Genomic DNA, 18,563 nt, shown 5'->3' with positions numbered 1-18,563 from the left:
GAAAAAGAAAGAATTATCTTGGTCCAGAGTGGTACTCAAAATGCATATATAAATGGATGAGACAGACTAGAAAATGTATCATCCATGGTTTCACATGATAAAACAGAATACATTAATTTTAGGCCATCTACATGTCATTTAATGACGATGCCACAGACTGTTTGTGTTTAAGTCAGCGAGTGGCTAGGGGAAGATCAGAAGCAGTCTCAATTGCAAATTATAACAGCCAATTAGGCAAAACATTCAGCTATTTGTGTACAGATAGAACTTTTAAATTAACAACATAGAAAAATCAAATTTTGAATGACTGGTTATTGAACGAAGAGCCCCAAATGACTTACACGTGAAAAGAGGAAAGTTTCACTAGAAAGTACCAGTGGTGCTAGCCAAAGCATGAAATGAATGCTCCTGAGATGCTGCTGGGCCTGCTGTGTTCATCCAGCCTCACATTTTATTTTCATTAGGAAGCCTTACCTTCTGGGGAAAGAAAACTTGACTGTGTTCTGTATGAAGCCATAACAGCATGGAGAGATAACAAAGGCTGCTTGTGCCTTCATGCAATGATCAATCACCATGTCCGTTGCCACTCCACATGCATGAAGTGCAACCTGCAAAGGAAAAATTGGAATCAAGAAGAATGCCCACTATAATTGCCACAAAGATGATAGGACTCAGCACCATTTTCCCCACAATATTGAGAGGAATTTTGTTGAAAGTTTGGTTTTCCTTAAATTACTAACCAAATGCTACAAGTGGAAGATTCAATTTAAATGATCAAGACACTTAATTTCCACACCTTTAGAACCACTGGCAGAGTGAAAGCTTGTGTAAATAAAGTGTCCAACCTCGGATGTTAGAGCACGAAACAGTTTTCCATTTCTACTTGCTTCTCCACTTCTCTTTTCGGAATTACTGAGTACAAATCTATATCATACACGCTGACAGCAATCTAATAGTTCATTTAAAAAGCCATAGTGTGTAAGCTTTGGCTCAGTGGGTAATGTCCTCAGTCTCTAAATCACAAGTTCCAGTGTCAACTCTCAGCCCAGAACCTGAGCAGAGATAGCAGTGCAATACTGAGAAAGTGTTATGCTATTAGAGGTGCTATCTTTTGGAAAAGAAGAGCAGGAAAGTTATCATCAGTATCATGGCTAATACGTATCGCTCAATCAGGATCACATAAACAGATTATCTGGGCATTATCTCATTACAGTTTATGGGAGCTTGCAGCATTTCTTATAGTACAAAAGTGACTACATATTTAAAGAACTTAATTGGCTATAAAGTGCTTCAAAATAGCCATCAGTCAGGAAAAGTGGTCTTGAAATACAAAGGTTAGCTAATGTAATGCCATTGATTAAGAAAGGCTGTAAGGTAAAGCCAGGTAACTATAGACAGTGAGCCTTATGTCAGTGGTGAGTAAGTTGTTGGAGGGGATTCTGAGAGACAGGATTTATATATATTTGGAAAGGCAGGATTGATTAGAGATCATCAGCATGACTTTGTGTGTTGGAAATTGTGTCTCACGAACTTGATTGAGATTTTTTGAAGAGGGCATAAAAATTGGTGAAGGAAGAGTGATAGACATTGTCCATATGGACATCAGCAAAGCTTTCGACAAGGGGGTTCTAGATGACAGACTGGTTCGTAAGAATAGATCACATGGGGTCAAGGAGGATCTAGTCAGTTGGATATGAAATTGGCTTGAAGGAAGGAGAATGGAGTGGTGGTAGAAGCTTGCTTTTCAGACTGGAGGCCTGTGACCAGCAGTGTGCCAGAAGGTGCTGGGTCCACTGCTTCGTCATTTATATAAGTGATTTGGATGTGAAAATATGGTTAGTAAGTTTACAGATGACACCAAAACAGGTGTCATCCTATGGTCAGTGAAGAAGATTATCTCTTGAACGGACAGGCCAATAGGCTGAGAAGTGGCAGATGAAGTCTAATTTAGATAAATGTGAGTTGCTGTATTTTGGTAAGGCAAACCAGGGCAGGTCTTATAGAGTTAATGGTAGGGCCCTGGGCCATGTTGTCAAACAAAGAGGCATAGGTGTGCAGGTGCATAGTTCCTTGAAAATGGAGTCACAGGTAGACAGGGTGGTGAAGGCGGCATTTGGCACGCTTGCCGTCATTGGTCAGAACACTGAGTATAGGAGTTGAGATATCATGTTGCAGCTGTACAGGACATCGTTGAAGCCATTCTTAGTTTTCTGTACAATTCAGGCTGTTCTTCTATAGGAAGGATGTTATTAAACTTTGGAGGGTGCATAAAAGATTTAAAAGGGTGTTGCTGAGCCTGAAGTGTTTCACTCATAGCGAGAGGCCAAATAAGCTGGAGCTTTTTCTCCTGGAACATCAGAAACTGAGGAGTGACCTTATAGAGGTTTATAAAATCATGAGGGGCATGGATAGGGTGGAGGAATCCAAAACTAGATGGCATAGCTTTAAGGCGAGAGAGGAAAGATTTAAAAACAATCTGCGGGGAAAACTTCGAGGGTGGTGCATACATGGAACAAGCTGCCAGAGGAAGTGGTTGAGGCTGATGCAATTACAACCTTTAAAAGGCATCTGGATGGGTATATGGGGCAAATGCTGGTAAATGGGACTAGGTCAGATTAGGATGTCTGGTTGGTGCGGAAAGTTGCGCTGAAGGTTCTGTTTCCCTGCTGTATGACTCTATGTCTTTCATTTTCATTCATGGACAGCATCATAGCCAATTATAATGCCTATAAGCGGTTCCCATCAGTGAGAAGTGACTGGCAACAGCACAAAGCCTGCCTGATTACCCTTTCTTTACTCGAGTGAAACTGAGGCTAATTCTGCCCGGTTGAGATTGTCTTGCTTGACATACAACGGGTATCGAGCCAGAGACATTTCTGGTTTGCGTGGCTGTGGTGTACTATGAAATTCACTTTCCTAAACTCTCCAAACTTTATGAAGTGTAGGCAGTTTTTCTGATCTAATTAAAATTTTGCTTTATTGTTCTACTTTAAGTTAATCACTGATTACCATTAAATTACAAAACCCTATTTTCCTGTTCTTGTTCACATTGAGTGCCACCCACACAACCATGTAAATAGTTGCCAAGGGAGCACAAGAGAATGTGAGAGTCAATGTTTAATGCTTCATCTTGAGTATAGAGCTGAGTCTTTCACTCATTGTATACGTCATCCCTTGGGTTGCGTTCATTCTAAAACTATTGCAGGGAACAAACCAGTCCATATGTAGAAATTCCCCATTCCAATTCAAACTGGCTTAAATAAAGAAGGAACCCTGACAATATATCTGAGAGCAGTGAGACATCATATGATTGGTATAGATGCCAGAAGTGTCTTTGGACCACAGAGAGCTTATGAGACCAAGGGCTGCAGAACAGGTAATACTCAGTAGACAGTGGCCAAGCTGCTACCACTACCAGCCCAACTAGAAGCTTGAACTGACCCATCATCTTTCAAAATCAGAGAGACAATTACTCCAGATGCTGGCAAAAAAAAAGCCAGTGTGCCTCAGACTGGTACATCTCAGTTCCCACTGAATCAACCACACAGCTCATGCCAAGATTAGGGAGTTTCCTCCTTAAGCCTTATTAGCTTTAATAGCAGGCAGCACCTGTAACAACTCCAACTGGATACAATCACAGAAAAGGTTGGGATCCAAATTGATTTTCAATCTCTCCCAACACAGCACTCTGCGGGTATACCACTGGTTATTGGACATGGGTTTTTGGACTCCATGCTTCTTAAAGTTGGCATCTGGAGTGAATGTTAAAAGCAGAGTGGAAGGAGGTGGCTCACCTGTAGTACAAACAATAGCATGGAACTGTTGGGCTGAATGGTCTGTTTCTATACTGCACATCTCCAGATATCTCAGCCAATGGCATCCCCTCAAGCAACATATAAAAAGCAGATTAGTTCTCTCCCTCTCCCTCTCTCACACACACACACACACACACACACACACACACACACACACACACACACACACACACACACACACACACACACAGGCCCCAAACCCCACCTCTTCCTCCGTTACATTGATGACTGTATCGGCGCCGCCTCTTGCTCCCCAGAGGAGCTCGAACAGTTCATCCACTTCACCAACACCTTCCACCCCAACCTTCAGTTCACCTGGGCCATCTCCAGCACATCCCTCACCTTCCTGGACCTCTCAGTCTCCATCTCAGGCAACCAGCTTGTAACTGATGTCCATTTCAAGCCCACCGACTCCCACAGCTACCTAGAATACACTTCCTCCCACCCACCCTCCTGCAAAAATTCCATCCCCTATTCCCAATTCCTCCGCCTCCACCGCATCTGCTCCCACAATGAGGCATTCCACTCCCGCACATCACAGATGTCCAAGTTCTTCAAGGACCGCAACTTGCCCCCCACAGTGGTCGAGAACGCCCTTGACCGCGTCTCCCGCATTTCCCGCAACACATCCCTCACATCCCGCCCCCGCCACAACTGCCCAAAGAGGATCCCCCTCGTTCTCACACACCACCCCACCAACCTCCGGATACAACGCATCATCCTCCGACACTTCCGCCATCTACAATCCGACCCCACCACCCAAGACATTTTTCCAACCCCACCCTTGTCTGCTTTCCAGAGAGATCACGCTCTCCGTGACTCCCTTGTTCACTCCACACTGCCCTCCAACCCCACCACACCCGGCACCTTCCCCTGCAACCGCAGAAAATGCCACACTTTCCCCCGCACCTCCTCCCTCACCCCTATCCCAGGCCCCAAGATGACATTCCATATTAAGCAGAGGTTCACCTGCACATCTGCCAATGTGGTATACTGCATCCATTGTACCCGGTGTGGCTTCCTCTACATTGGGGAAACCAAGCGGAGGCTTGGGGACCGCTTTGCAGAACACCTCCGCTCGGTTTGCAATAAACAACTGCACCTCCCAGTCGCAAACCATTTCCACTCCCCCTCCCATTCTTTAGATGACATGTCCATCATGGGCCTCCTGCAGTGCCACAATGATGCCACCTGAAGGTTGCAGGAACAGCAACTCATATTCCGCTTGGGAACCCTGCAGCCCAATGGTATCAATGTGGACTTCACAAGCTTCAAAATCTCCCCTTCCCCCACCACGTCCCAAAACCAGCCCAGTTCGTCCCCTCCCCCCACTGCACCACACAACCAGCCCAGCTCTTCCCCTCCACCCACTTCATCCCAAAACCAGTCCAACCTGTATGTGCCTCCCTAACCTGTTCCTCCTCTCACCCATCCCTTCCTCCCACCCCAAGCCGCACCTCCATCTCCTGCCTACTAACCTCATCACACCTCCTTGACCTGTCCGTCCTGACCTATCCCCTCCCTACCTCCCCACCTATACTCTCCTCTCCACCTATCTTCTTTTCTCTCCATCTTCGGTCCACCTCCCCCTCTCTCCCTATTTATTCCAGAACCCTCACCCCATCCCCCTCTCTGATGAAGGGTCTAGGCCCGAAACGTCAGCTTTTGTGCTCCTGAGATGCTGCTTGGCCTGCTGTGTTCATCCAGCCTCACATTTTATTATCTTGGATTCTCCAGCATCTGCAGTTCCCATTATCACTAGTTCATTTCATTATTGTGTATAAAATTATTCAGCTAATTAACAGTAACTACATTTCAAAGTAAGTTGTGTGGCATATTTTGGGATTCCTGAATTAATCCAGAGATCGATAAATTTAGTCCACACAATGTCTGGTCAAAGTCACTGCATGACTGTGAAATTATTTATGTTGTTTTATTTATGTTGTTGTTGTTGTTGTAATGAACTTAAATCTTTGACATGTAAAATTAACTCCTGCCACCGTGCAGTTTTTGAGAATGACCCATGGGAACCGTACTGCGGACAGCTGTCACTTGACAGATTCAATATAATTCTGGTGAGGTAAATTAGTACGTAAACCAGCTGGAGTACAATGCAAACAAAGCTGAAGCACTCAGTGATACGCATGTCACCCAATGCGTGGAAACTGATCTAACAGTAGATTCAGAACTGCAAAATTCACAAGATATAATGTGAAGGCAAGACAACTAACTCTAATCTTATCTTGAATGTTCCTCCCAGTCTAATCAAAATAGGGAAACAGACTTATTCGGATCTCCTTGTTGCGCCAAATCTCTGATTCAACTATTCAAATTATGAAACTAAAGTTTAGACCTTAAGGAATGAAACTATGACAATGGTACCAATCGGATACAGGGAACTCTGAAAAAGAGGTTCTTTGACAATGAATATTTGCTTTTTTCCTTTTTGTGTTTTCAAAAAGAAATGCTACACAATTCAAATTTATGAATATGCATTTCAAACTACTTGAGCACTCCTCCCTGCAAAACTTTAGGTGAATTCAGTCCTTTGCTGGCAAACTGACAATGAAAGAAGGAATGGTTTGGATTTATGCAGCATCTTTCATGATCTCAGGAAAACCTCCTATTTAGTGGAAAGCACAAAGCTCTACCTAATTGCCGCAGTAGTTTCTCAAATGACATGAAGAGGCATACCCAAAGTGGTAGTAACAAAACGGCTGCATCTCACAGATCTTCACTGTATACTGCTTTCATGGTAATCACAGAACAAGTACATTCATACAGCTCCGAACAGTTGGCCTGTTTTTATTTTGAAGGGGAAATGTGCTGTTTGCTAAGTCAATGAAACTTCTCCCTGATTACAAGTAAACTCATAAATGCGTCTAATATATTCATACCGAGCTAAGGTTAATTTTCTGACAATAAAAATCACTATCGTCAACTTCAACTTTCAACGTTCAACTTTCCTTCAAACCAAAACTTCAAACAGGACAGTCCTTGAAACTGTTGTGAATCTGACTGCAACTTCACAAATCCAGCAACTCAAAGGTAATTGTTCTAGAGGAATCCAGCATTTTGTTTGTGTTTGGCTTGAAAACTGCTTCAATCTTCCTGGGAACTGAAATTCAATGACTGACATCATAATACTTTGATCTACAATACAGTGTAGCTAAGGTGGAGTTGTTTACTGTCAAGCCAAGGATGGGAGGCAATTAGACAATTCTAAAAAGAAGAGCATGCATATCTTCATAAAGTTTATTCAAGATGTTTATACTAAGATATTGCTTCTCTAAACAGATGAATAACACCCACCAATGATGGAAGCATGCAGCATGACATAGAATTTGGTAATATACTAAAATAAGGATAAGTCATTGATATTCCCGGATGCCATTCATTCTCTGGGTGGATACGAGTGCCTGATAGTTTTAAAAAAAGTTCCCAAGTTCACTGATTTGGATTGTACAACATGTCAGCTCAAAGGCTTATTTTTAGGCATTTGACTGATATTAGGTTTCTACTACTTATAGGAACAGAATAAACCTGGAGAACGCATTTGCCATGGTTTGTTTTCACTTGTAAGCACATACGGATTACTTCAAATGCATCTAGCCTCAACAGGCGTCAAGTTCACATCACACTAGGTGGTCATTGGATATCAGAATAACGTTCCTCAGCGTTTCCCCTTTTTTGTCTACAAGTTCAAAGTCTACTACTGGCTCTAAATACAGAGCAGTATTGGGAACACTCTAAACTGGAGAACGCAGAACTGGCAGGCTGTGGATTTAATGAGCGAAGTTGAATATTCATGGTACTTGGCAACTGATTTGATCTGGTACAGCTGTCTTCGTTTTTTGGTAAAACCTTTGGAATTCCTGTTAGTCAAGGGAAAAAAAGGCAGATGTGTTTGATGACAGGCTGCATTTCCACAAAGATGCACAACATACCCAGTTTTCTACATGAGTTTTCCAATGAGCACCAAAATAGCATTTCACAACCAGAATGCAATCTTTAATGGGGCATACAAAATTAGCATACAGACTATATACTCTGGGGAACTGGAATGTGTTGTTGAAAGATTTCTACAATGTCTGACAAAAATATTTTTAAAACTTTAAGAGAATAATTTTACGTTGTATTATCGAACAGATATTTTTGGTGAATAGTGCATTTTTTCCGCCTTCTCATAAGCTGCATTGCATTGAGGGAATTGCATTTCTCCACGTTCATGGGGTGTGTGTTATGAAAGAGAGCAGGTCCATAATATAGTGTGAATTATTCTCAATTGAATCATAGCATTATAGAATTTTACAGTACAGAAAGAGACCATTTGAACAGTTGTGTCTGTACCAACTCCCAAAAGAGCTATCCAGCTAGTCCCATTCTCCAGCTCTATCTCCACAGCCCACTCTCAAACATATATCTAGCTCTCTTTTGAAACCTTCTGTGGAATCCAACCCCACTGTTCTACCAGACAGCACATTCCATATCCTGAGTAAAGAAGTTTCTCCTCACCTCAATCCTAGCTCTCTTGCTGACAATCTTGAAATTGTGATCCCCTAGTTACTGCCATACCAAGTAGTGAAAACTGAATATCCTTCTTCAGCCTGTCAAAATTGTTCATAATCTTGATCACTTCAATAAAGTCACTGCTCCAAGGAAAATATATCCAACTTCTCTAATCTTTTCTTGTATTGAAAATCCCTCAATCCTGGTACCATTCAAATAAATTTCCTTTGAACTTTCTCCAGGGCTTTAACATCTTTCCTCAAATAATGAGTCTAGAACTGAACACAGTATTCCAAATATGGTCTGACCAATGATATGTGGAGGTGCAGCATCACTTCCTTGCTTTTATAACCTAGCTTCCAGTTTTAAACGCAAGGATCTTATAAGCCTTCTTAACACCTGTTTCATCTTGTCTGGCCACCTTCAGCAAATCATGCATGTAAACCTTAAGGCCCCTCTGCTCCTGTACTCCCCTTAAACTTGTACAATTGAGCTTGTATTTCCTGTCTGTAGTTCCTCTCCCAAAATACATTACCTACATTTCTCTGCATTAACATTCATCTGCCAGGTGTTTGTCCATTTGGCTGTTTTGACAATGAGCCTCTGAAGTCACTCAGCATCATCCTCAAAATTCACTGTTCCCCCCTGCTTAGTATCATCTGCAAATTTACAGATGTGTCCTCACCATCCATCTCCACATCATTTATATACATAAAGAAAAACAAGTGTTCCCGACACTGATCCCTGGGGAACACCACTTTCAACTAATCTCTCATCGCTTGGACTAATAATGTGTAAATGCGAGTTCAATTCCTACCACGGCAGCTGCAGAATTAAAATTCAAGTAATTAAACAAATCTAAATCGAAAACAACTAGCATGGTAACAGCAACCATGTGGCTAGCAGACTGTTCTATATGCTCAACTGGCTCACTGATGTATTTTTGGAAGTAAATCTGCTTTACTCAATGTGACAACTATCTGTATATTTTTTTGAGCTCAAAAAGCTCACTTCTTAGCACAGTGATGGTTTATATTGGAATAATCACATTCCATGCTTGCCAACCTCTGCATCTGAAACTACTATGAAATAATTTTATTAAAGTAAGTGGAAATGGCTGATTGGCAGCATCCGACTAACCATTTAAGGTATGCAGCAGCATGTTTTTTTCTGTAAAATTCACCCTGTTACAAATGTGTACTTGCTTTGATGCACTAGCAGGAAGGAAATTCTTTTGTAATTCAGATAGTTCTCTGTTTTTACTCAATATCTGAGGCAAATTTCCAAAATTATTTTGAAGTCACTGAGAAAATGAATGCAAAATGAGACTTGAAAGAGAAATTGCTCAAGAAATTACACCTATTTAAATAATTGTGTACCTGTTACTTTCCTATTTTCATCAGTAAACTGATCAGCATAGATCTCATTACATTGCATTAGCAGTAGACCATTCAATCCTTTGAGTCTGCTATTCTGCCAGTCAGGTCATGGCTCACCTTTGCTCCATATACCTTGATACACTTAATGAGCAACAAAGCATTTATATTTGCCTTTAATGTGTCAGATGGCCCAAATAACATAATCTTGGAGTGAGGGACAGTCTGGAGTGGGAAAGGTTCAGGGAAAAGTTTTAGTATTGCACAGTCCTTGTTGAAAAACAAATGTTTCCTGTCAAATTCCTGCTTACCACATGCAATTCTGATATATACATGAGTACACTGACAATGCTGAACTTAAAGGACTGCCTGTATCAACATTATCATGAAGGCAAAACATCTCTTTCCACTTGTTCTTCTTCCCTAACTACTCTTTGTTGCTGTTTTGATTGTAACAGCACTAAATGTATTTTTGTTTATTTTACAGTGTTAGTTTTTTAAAAAAATTATTTTCATTGCAGAGTTCCAATCTCTCTCACTGCAATCACGTAATTATCCATACAGACTGTTGTGGGAGCTAAAAGCTGGTAAATTGCCAAATAGGCTAAAATTAGACTTTCACAAGCATCGGTAGTAATAGGAACACCGTGCAACAGAAAAGCTAAACATTGTAATTAGACGACTGGAACGTGAAGTTGTTAATCTTGCATACAATATAAATGTGTACTGGAGCTTGAACCTTAAGCAGTAGTTCAAGGTATACAGCCTTGTGGTGATCGAGCATCAAGTTAAGATTAACAATGAGGGAAGATTTTGAAACACCCCGAATACAGAATTTCATGGTAGAAGTGTTACAGTATGCGAGAGAGATCAGTAGGCACTTGAATTGGGTTATCAGTATTCTGTCATCAATCATGTCTGCAGATTTTGGTATTACCACCCAGCAATAACTGAGAATACTGTATAGGGTGCAGGCAAGTCGATGACACTTCAGTGTGATCTGGTTCAGGGATAGCAAGAGTCAGTTTGAACCTGAATAGCAATCAAGATTATATCCTTTCTGTCTCTTTCCAGGCTAGCATAAGGGTGGCATGGTGGCTCAGTGATTAGCACTACTGCCTCACAGCTCCAGGGTCCCAAGTTCAATTCCACCCTCCGGTGACTGCGTGGAGTTTGGACATTCTCCCCGCGTCTGTGTGGGTTTCTTCCCACAGTCCAAAGATGTGCTGGTTGGCTGAACTGGCAATGCTAAACTGCCTGTAGTGTTCAGGGGCGTGTAAATTAGGTGGATTAGACATGGGGGATGCAGGGTTACAGAGAAAGGGGAGCGGTATGGGTCTGGATAGGATGCTGTTTGGAAGGACGGTGTGAATTGGTTGGGCCAAATGGCCTGTTTCCACACTGTAAGGATTCTATGATCAGTAGCAGCATTTGTCAATTCCTTGTTCATTGATGCATCAAACAAGTGACTGATGCTCTGGTCAGGACTTTCATTTCCTTTCCGACTGACTTATTGGATTTTGGAAAGCAAAGCATCGTTGAAGAGATTTTAAAATCCACATCAGCATCAAGTTCCTGATCTTCTTTCTCAGCCTGATTGCATATACACTGCAACTGACCAAATGATAAAACCTGCAAGCGCACTGCTTACGATTACTTAGATGCCTTTTATTTTGCAAACATTGATACAGAGCGATGTGAGGCTCTGTCTTGTTCTGGGTCACCGATACTGCTGACAGATTGTTTTCATAGGTCTACTATGACAGAAAAAGGACCAATGTTGGAATGCTGGCTCCAAAACACATCTCATATTACAAGTTTATTAACTATGAATGGCACTAGTGCAAATGCTTGTGTTAAATCTGGACCATAATAACATCAAACTTAGAATACAACTGTTTCATCTATTTATGATCAATATTAAACAATGCTTTATTCCAACATGAAAATAAGTTTACGAACAAAAGGATCTTTTGTACAGAAAATTAAAGAGAGAGAGAGGAGAGAGAGAGAGAGAGAGAGAGAATGACAGAAAGCAAGAAAAGTAAATGAAAGAGAGAAAAGACGATCTTTAAATGGTGGAGGACAGGTAGTGGAAGGTCATTTTACAGTGTTTGGGAAATGCCTCCCTAGCACAAGTTACCAATTCTAGTACATAAGGGGTGAGACCAGAGCTTGGGAAAGAACAACATAGTCACTATCAAGTAGCAGCATGACTTGTAAAATACTGCAGATGCTGAAAATCTGAAACAAACACAGAGAATGCTGGAGAAATTCAGCAGATCTGGGAGTATCTATGGAGAGGAGAATAAAGTCAACATTTTAAGTCTAGAATGACTCTAGCTCAGTGTGTGACTTTGCTGGCAGATACATGGTATTGACACCAATATTAACTGGGTTGCAGCATTCACTTACACCAATCTCAAACGGTCCTGTGAAATAATCCAGATTAGCTTGAATGAACCAGATGTTGTTTAATTTAAGGTCATCGCACCTGTCCTTGGCACGTATTAGGGATTCTCCTTTGTTTTCCACTAAGATCACCTGGAATGTAGGACAATATTTAATAAGTGAGAATCTCATCTCAAGAATACGTTTTTAAAGGCATTAAGGACAAACTTTGGCTCCAAGCATATTTTAATATAGATTATATGAAAGCACACCAGCCTGCAATAGAACACCATGCATACATTCCGTATAGGCAGTGATAGGAGTCAAGGGAGACCACTGGCCAATTGTTGTAAGACTCTGTGGAAGATATTCAGGGTGTGGTAATCAATGGGCTAATTTCGAACCTTAGCTGTGTTTGATTGTTCAGATTGTTAAGTTACATACAAAGCTGGTGTTGGAGACTGGAAACATTCTGATCAATAGCTGGAAAAGTTGATGCCTGCATGGAAAGCAAATGGCTGGTGTCTATGGCATTAACACTTGATGCGGTATATTCACTGAGTATTACCATTTGATGGTGCAAAAAAAAGGGCAATTATAATGTGTAACTATTGTACTGCTAGTTAGGCAAAACAGTTCCAGAATAACATGTCTTCAGCTTTTGAAGGTAAAGATCGTACCAAAATAAAGAGTTTGTTTTTGGCATCTTTTCTTTGAACTGCTTGCTTTTGAGGGACATTCTCAGCCTTTTGTATACCATCTAGCAGCATTTTGAGTTTGGTAGTCTGGCAAGTACGTAGACAACAATGGGCTTTCATGTATTCTAAGACTGGTTTATGAGGAAAGTTGAAGAGAGATCATTCAGTAAATATACTCTTCCTGGATACAACGTAAAAGGAGAAAGGTGATTGTCAGTCCAGCAACTTTTATCCAAGTCTGAATCAAAGATACCAGCATACAACTTGGTCTGAAGCCAAAAGTATGAAACAACAGATCAGACACCCAGCAGCATTAAAAGAAAATGTTGGCACAACTTCACAATGGAGCTTTAGCTGTTCTCTGCAGCACACAGTGAATGTATTTGGTCTGATTATTGCTACATGAATTTCTTACATCTTTTCACAGAATTTTATCGCTTGTTCCAATATTCACATTGATGCAAGCTTGTTTTAAAACATCGTACCTGGCATAATGGTAAAGTGTGAGCAAGAACAATCCCAACATGTCCCTGTGAACAGAAGAGAAGCAACTGAATCAGTCAGTGGACCACAACATAAATCAGACCCGCATACTTTTGCGAAAGCATATTCCTTTTGGAAATCTGGCAATTGAATTCTTGAGGTCTTATGTTTTGTAAGGTACAGAATGAAGTTGAGCCACTTAGCATGTGTGGAGAAAGAAAGCGAGTTAACATTTCAAGTCTGGTAGGACTTGAGTTCAATGCATGACAGATGCTTCCAACCTCAGTGGGCAAATATCAGGTACAAATTGGTCTGAAAACTCCTTTCATAGAAGTGGAATCGTCAACTACAAATTTTGGATCACTTTTTTTCTTTCAATAAAAAGCATTTATCCTATTTTGCATCACAGTAATTGATCTGCAAGTAAAAGTACATACTCAGAAATCACAAATTTCACAGCCATGCACTCCAACAGTTTGATGAGCAGTGAGCATTGTGAATTACAGAATAATCCATTAAGTTGGAAAACTGCAACTGAAGAAGCCATTCAGTCCCCATTTGATCTGTATATCAACTCTGGTCACCCACTTTTGCTCTGTGGCATTAAAAATTAATTTTTTTTAAAACTAGAATTAGATACTAAGTTTAAGCCATTTTGAAACAAACAATCTAGCTGCCTATAATAGCCCTTACAGAAACCTGTAGAAAGCATTATCACAATTGGCTAGTTACAGTACTTATGGAAGTTTGTTATATTTGTAAATTTGATTTTTGGATTGCAAATGATGAGGCAACTTCTTGGCACTAATTACTTTAATACAAAAATAATTGAATATTTTACTGTAGCTGTAGCATTTCAAGAAAACAGATTGTGTCTATCAATACAACAGTGAAAAGAAAGAAATTGCATTGATATAACACCTTTCATAACCTCAGGATATCCTCCAACACTTCCGCCATCTGCAATCCAATCACCACCAAAGACATTTTTCCCTCCCCACCCTTATCTGCTTTCTGGAGAAACCACTCTCTCCTTGACTCCCTTGTCCACTCCACACTCCCTTCCAACTTCACCACACCTGGCACTTTCCCTGCAACTGCAGGAAGTGCTGCACCTACCCCAACAGCTCCTCCCTCACCCCCATCCCAGGCCTCAAGAAGACTTTCCACACCAAGGAGAGGTTCACTTGCACATCTGCCAATGTGATATACTACATCTGCTGTACCCGTTGTGGACTCCTCTACATTGGGGAAACCAAGCGGAGGCTTGGGGACCGCTCTGCAGAACACCTATGCTCAGTTCGCAATAAACAACTGCACCTCCCAGTCGCAAACCATTTCAACTTCCCCTCCCATTCCTCAGATCACATGTCCATCCTGGGCCTCCTGTAGTGTCATAACAATGCCAGCCGAAGGTTGCAGGAATGGCAACTCATATTCCGCTTGGAAACCCTACAGCCCAATGGTATCAATGTGGATTTCACAAGCTTCAAAATCTCCCCTCTCCCAACCGCATCCCAAAACCAGCCCAGCTCGTCCCCGCCTCCCTAACCTGTTCTTCCTCTCACCTATCCCCTCTTCCCACCTCAAGCCACACACCCATTTCTTACCTACTAACCTCATCCAGCCCCCTTGGCCTGTCCATCCTCCCTGGATTGACCTACTCCCTCCCTACCTACACTCACCTTCACTGGCTCCATCTCCACCTCTTTGACTTGTCTGTCTCCTCTCCACCTATCTTCTCCTCTAATCGATCTTCAATCCACCTCCCCCTCTCTCCCTATTTATTTCAAAACCCTCTTCTCCTCCCCCATTTCTGATGAAAGGTCTAAGTCCGAAACGTCAGCCTTCCTGCTCCTTTGATGCTGCCTGGCCTGCTGTGTTCATCCAGCTCTACACCTTGTTATCTCAGATTCTCCAGCATCTGCAGTTCCTATTATCTCTATTAATCCAAAGTAACATTGGTTGAGAGATGTTAGACAGTGCTTCCTCTCTTTTCCTGAAAATCATGTCACAAGATCTATCCTGTTCATCTGAGAGGCCAGAGAGTAGCTTTAGTGTCTCATCCAGGAGATGTTACCACTGATATCCACCAATATCCACTAGTACTGTCTTGGATTGTCAATCCAGATTTTGTAATCAAGTCCTGGAAATGGCTCCATGACTTGGGTCGCTGTTGGAAACCACTGTGCACTCAATGTTATGCAACAACAGCAATGCCATATTTTTAAAAATTACATACCCCACCACTGCAAAAATCCACAACAGTATCACCAGGTTTGGCTAATTTGGTCACAATGGAGGTGATGTTGTCCAACTGTTGCTGCTTCCGTAGGGCGCGCTCAGATGGGAGCCTTCCTGTAAGGAGAATCCAATGTAGAACAAATAGCATTTTAGCCTAAAAGTCAGGCAAATTTCCACTTAACAAGTGCCTCACATTTCCAGTTCCTTCCAGCCACTGCTGCACTCTGCATCAACAGATTGATAAAGGTAAGCTGCCTAGTATTTAAATTTCCAACCTTAGCAAGTAATGTTTCTAAAAATGTCAAGTTTACAATGTATACTTGGAAAAAATGATCAGCTATAACAGCAGGATGATTAGCTACAAGAGCTTGGGTCGAATGTTCTCTTTTGAAGAAACATTGATGGATTTTCACTATAATTAATGATAGGCAGATGCAAATTCTCAGAAATCATATATTTAGCATACATTTATTCTTACAACATCTCGTCAGCAAGGCATTAATTAAAACATTCCAGAGGATGAAGACTTAACTGAGCGCTGATTATTGAAATGTAAACAAAGTAGTTGCACATTCAAATGCTGCTGTGAGTCAATTCAAACACTTGGGATGGAATTTTCTTCCTTTTTGGGTATGTGGGATGGCGGGCATGTTAGGTATCAATTAACTTACCATTCACACTACCAAGAGTATACCTGACTTTGTGCCAATAAAGCTGTTAAAACTTGACAGGTGAGCAGGACTAAGTTTCTCGGCAAATTACAGGCCTCAACACTAGCCAGCAGCTTCTGTTGACCTGGGATGCCAATAAGAGTTCAGCAGCTTCTTGGTCCTAAGCACCATCAGTCAGTACGCTTTAGGGGATCCAGCAGTGAAAAGGGAAGCAACCTTTTTCTTCTTGTTGAAGGGTGACAGTTGTATGGAGCGAGGGATATGGGAGGGATCAAAGGGTATAGGAATGGTTGGCTTTCAGAAGGCCTTATTCCTATTTGTACCTGCAATTTTCCCAAAATTAGAACACAAGCCAACCCAGCAGGTAGGTCATCTGGTTATCCAGCCCAGCCACCTTTCCTATCAGACAAGGAGGCAGACAATTGGGAAAGTGGTGAGCTGAGATCATTAAGTGACCATTGATTGACCACTTAAGGGTGTTAGTTTATAGTGGATGGTCTACGGGTCTTCTCAGGCTGAACGTAATTGTTGAGTTGGCAACAAGTGACAAGTCAACTCACTTTATTATTTCCCTTTCTCATCATCTCCAGGAAGCAGGAATTTCACCTTTGATTTATTCTAGTAACATAGGAACTCTGACATGGAATTCAACCTCTCAAGCCTACTTCTCCATTCTGTGAGATCAATAATTGATCTGCACCTCAATTCCATTTACCCAGTTTTGCTTCAAATAACCTGATATTCATTCACTTATTGAAGATCTGCACAACCCAATTGCTAGTCCATTGAATATTGACTAGAGTGGTAAAATATTATTGCACAACATATTTATTATTTTAATAGGAGACGATAGACAACCAGCGTTGATTAAGGTGTTTTCGAAAAGCTTTTTGGCTGCTGTGTGGAGTTTTGCACTAAAATATAGATAAGCAGAAGCAGGAGCCAAAATATTTAATCAGTGAGATAACCTCCTTCACCCCACCCCCATCACCTGAGATCTCCAAATTATCAGACACTACCACATACAACTTTCAACATTGTTATCTGCATAATTTCCACAAAACAGCAGCAATCTATTGTTCATATCTCCTCACAGCACTCACGTGCTTATAACTTTTCCTTATAATGCTATCCTTAGTTGGCTATTTATGAGCCAATTTTTGATTGATCCACTTTTGATTGGAGTATTTCTATGCAGGAATTCTTCTGCTGCTTTGTGTTATCTGAAGTTCATTAATTTTGCTTAGCAGTTCAATTATCACAGTCCGAATTCATTAATCTATCTTAAATTTCACATCATCTTTCGGATGGAGTAAGTCAGTGGTGGCGAGAAAAATTCAACTTTAGAAAGAGCATAAAACAGATAGTGATGAACAGATTGATCAGATTTATCTCCTTTTGCATGTAACCAGTGCTCAATTTGCATTTGCCAAACCTACATCCCCCACACTTGGTGAGAAAGTAGGAAGTTAAATTTTGTTTGGGTTGTAAAACAGGCTGAGCCAAAATGGAAAATTCCGCCTGTAATAAAAATGTTCTCATGTGCACAGTCAGCAGTGAAATAATCTAGCTTCTTGATTAACAGCCAACTAATCACTCAGTCATTTGGCTGTGGAAATATATCAGCGTATGGCATTACTTACTTCCTGGTTTTTATTCTATTAACAGTTTTATTGTATCTGTATAGTAACTAATGTTATAGCATAAAATTTTCAACAATAGTAGGCCTTTATATATAACTACATAAGATAGCAGCTGAAGTAAGCCATTCAGCCCATTGGGTCAGCTCTGCAATTCACTGAGATCATGGCTAATCTGATAATACTCTACATCACTTTCCTGTTATTCCTCCTTAACACTTGATTTCCTTAGTGATTAAAAATCTGTCCATCTCAGCCTTAAATATATTTAAAATACATCCTTAACAACCCTTTATGGTAAAGAATTTCACAGATTCTAAAAGAAGAACTTCCCCCCTATCTCTGTCTTAAATGGCAACCCTTTACTCTGAGGTAGGCCCCCTTGTGTTCCTAGCGTAGTGCCTTTAATGTAGTATGAAGTTCCAGGAATAGAACAGGAATAGCAGGTGGATAAATTAATGCTTCTGAAGGAGTTAATGCTTATGTTACAGTGAGCTCGGCTTAACCTGAAACTGTCACATTCTACGAGTAGAGAGAGCTGAGTTGTGTATAAGTACTCAAAGGGAGCACAGACATTCTGAACAGTTCCTGAATGCCCTCAGCAAATATGTCTAGCAAGTTAATATAAAATGTAGCTCTTGCAACATGCAATAAATTACCTTCTTATTTAAGACAAGTGCCTTTTCTGTTTAGATTTACCACTGGTTTATCTGCTAACATTGATAATTAGGCAGGC

The 18,563-nt window shown here is 41.1% G+C and overlaps 1 protein-coding gene across 3 annotated transcripts in view; it reads right to left on the bottom strand.

Moving 5' to 3' along the window:
- Positions 1-18,563, bottom strand: part of gstcd (glutathione S-transferase, C-terminal domain containing) — a 171,290-nt gene that overhangs the window by 24,401 nt on the left and 128,326 nt on the right. For all 3 annotated transcript variants that reach the window (XM_059651281.1, XM_059651296.1, XM_059651334.1), the window contains 4 exons: positions 15,515-15,630; positions 13,275-13,319; positions 12,116-12,244; positions 475-608 (listed from right to left, as the gene is read on the bottom strand). In XM_059651281.1, the coding sequence (XP_059507264.1) occupies positions 475-608; positions 12,116-12,244; positions 13,275-13,319; positions 15,515-15,630 (424 nt within the window). The remainder of the gene's footprint in view (positions 1-474; positions 609-12,115; positions 12,245-13,274; positions 13,320-15,514; positions 15,631-18,563) is intronic.

This window comes from Stegostoma tigrinum, chromosome 1 (assembly GCF_030684315.1).
Source record: "Stegostoma tigrinum isolate sSteTig4 chromosome 1, sSteTig4.hap1, whole genome shotgun sequence".
In the NCBI taxonomy this organism is placed as follows: Eukaryota; Metazoa; Chordata; class Chondrichthyes; order Orectolobiformes; family Stegostomatidae; genus Stegostoma; species Stegostoma tigrinum.
Note: the sequence above shows the minus strand (reverse complement) of the source record. Positions and strands in the feature narration are given on the sequence as shown.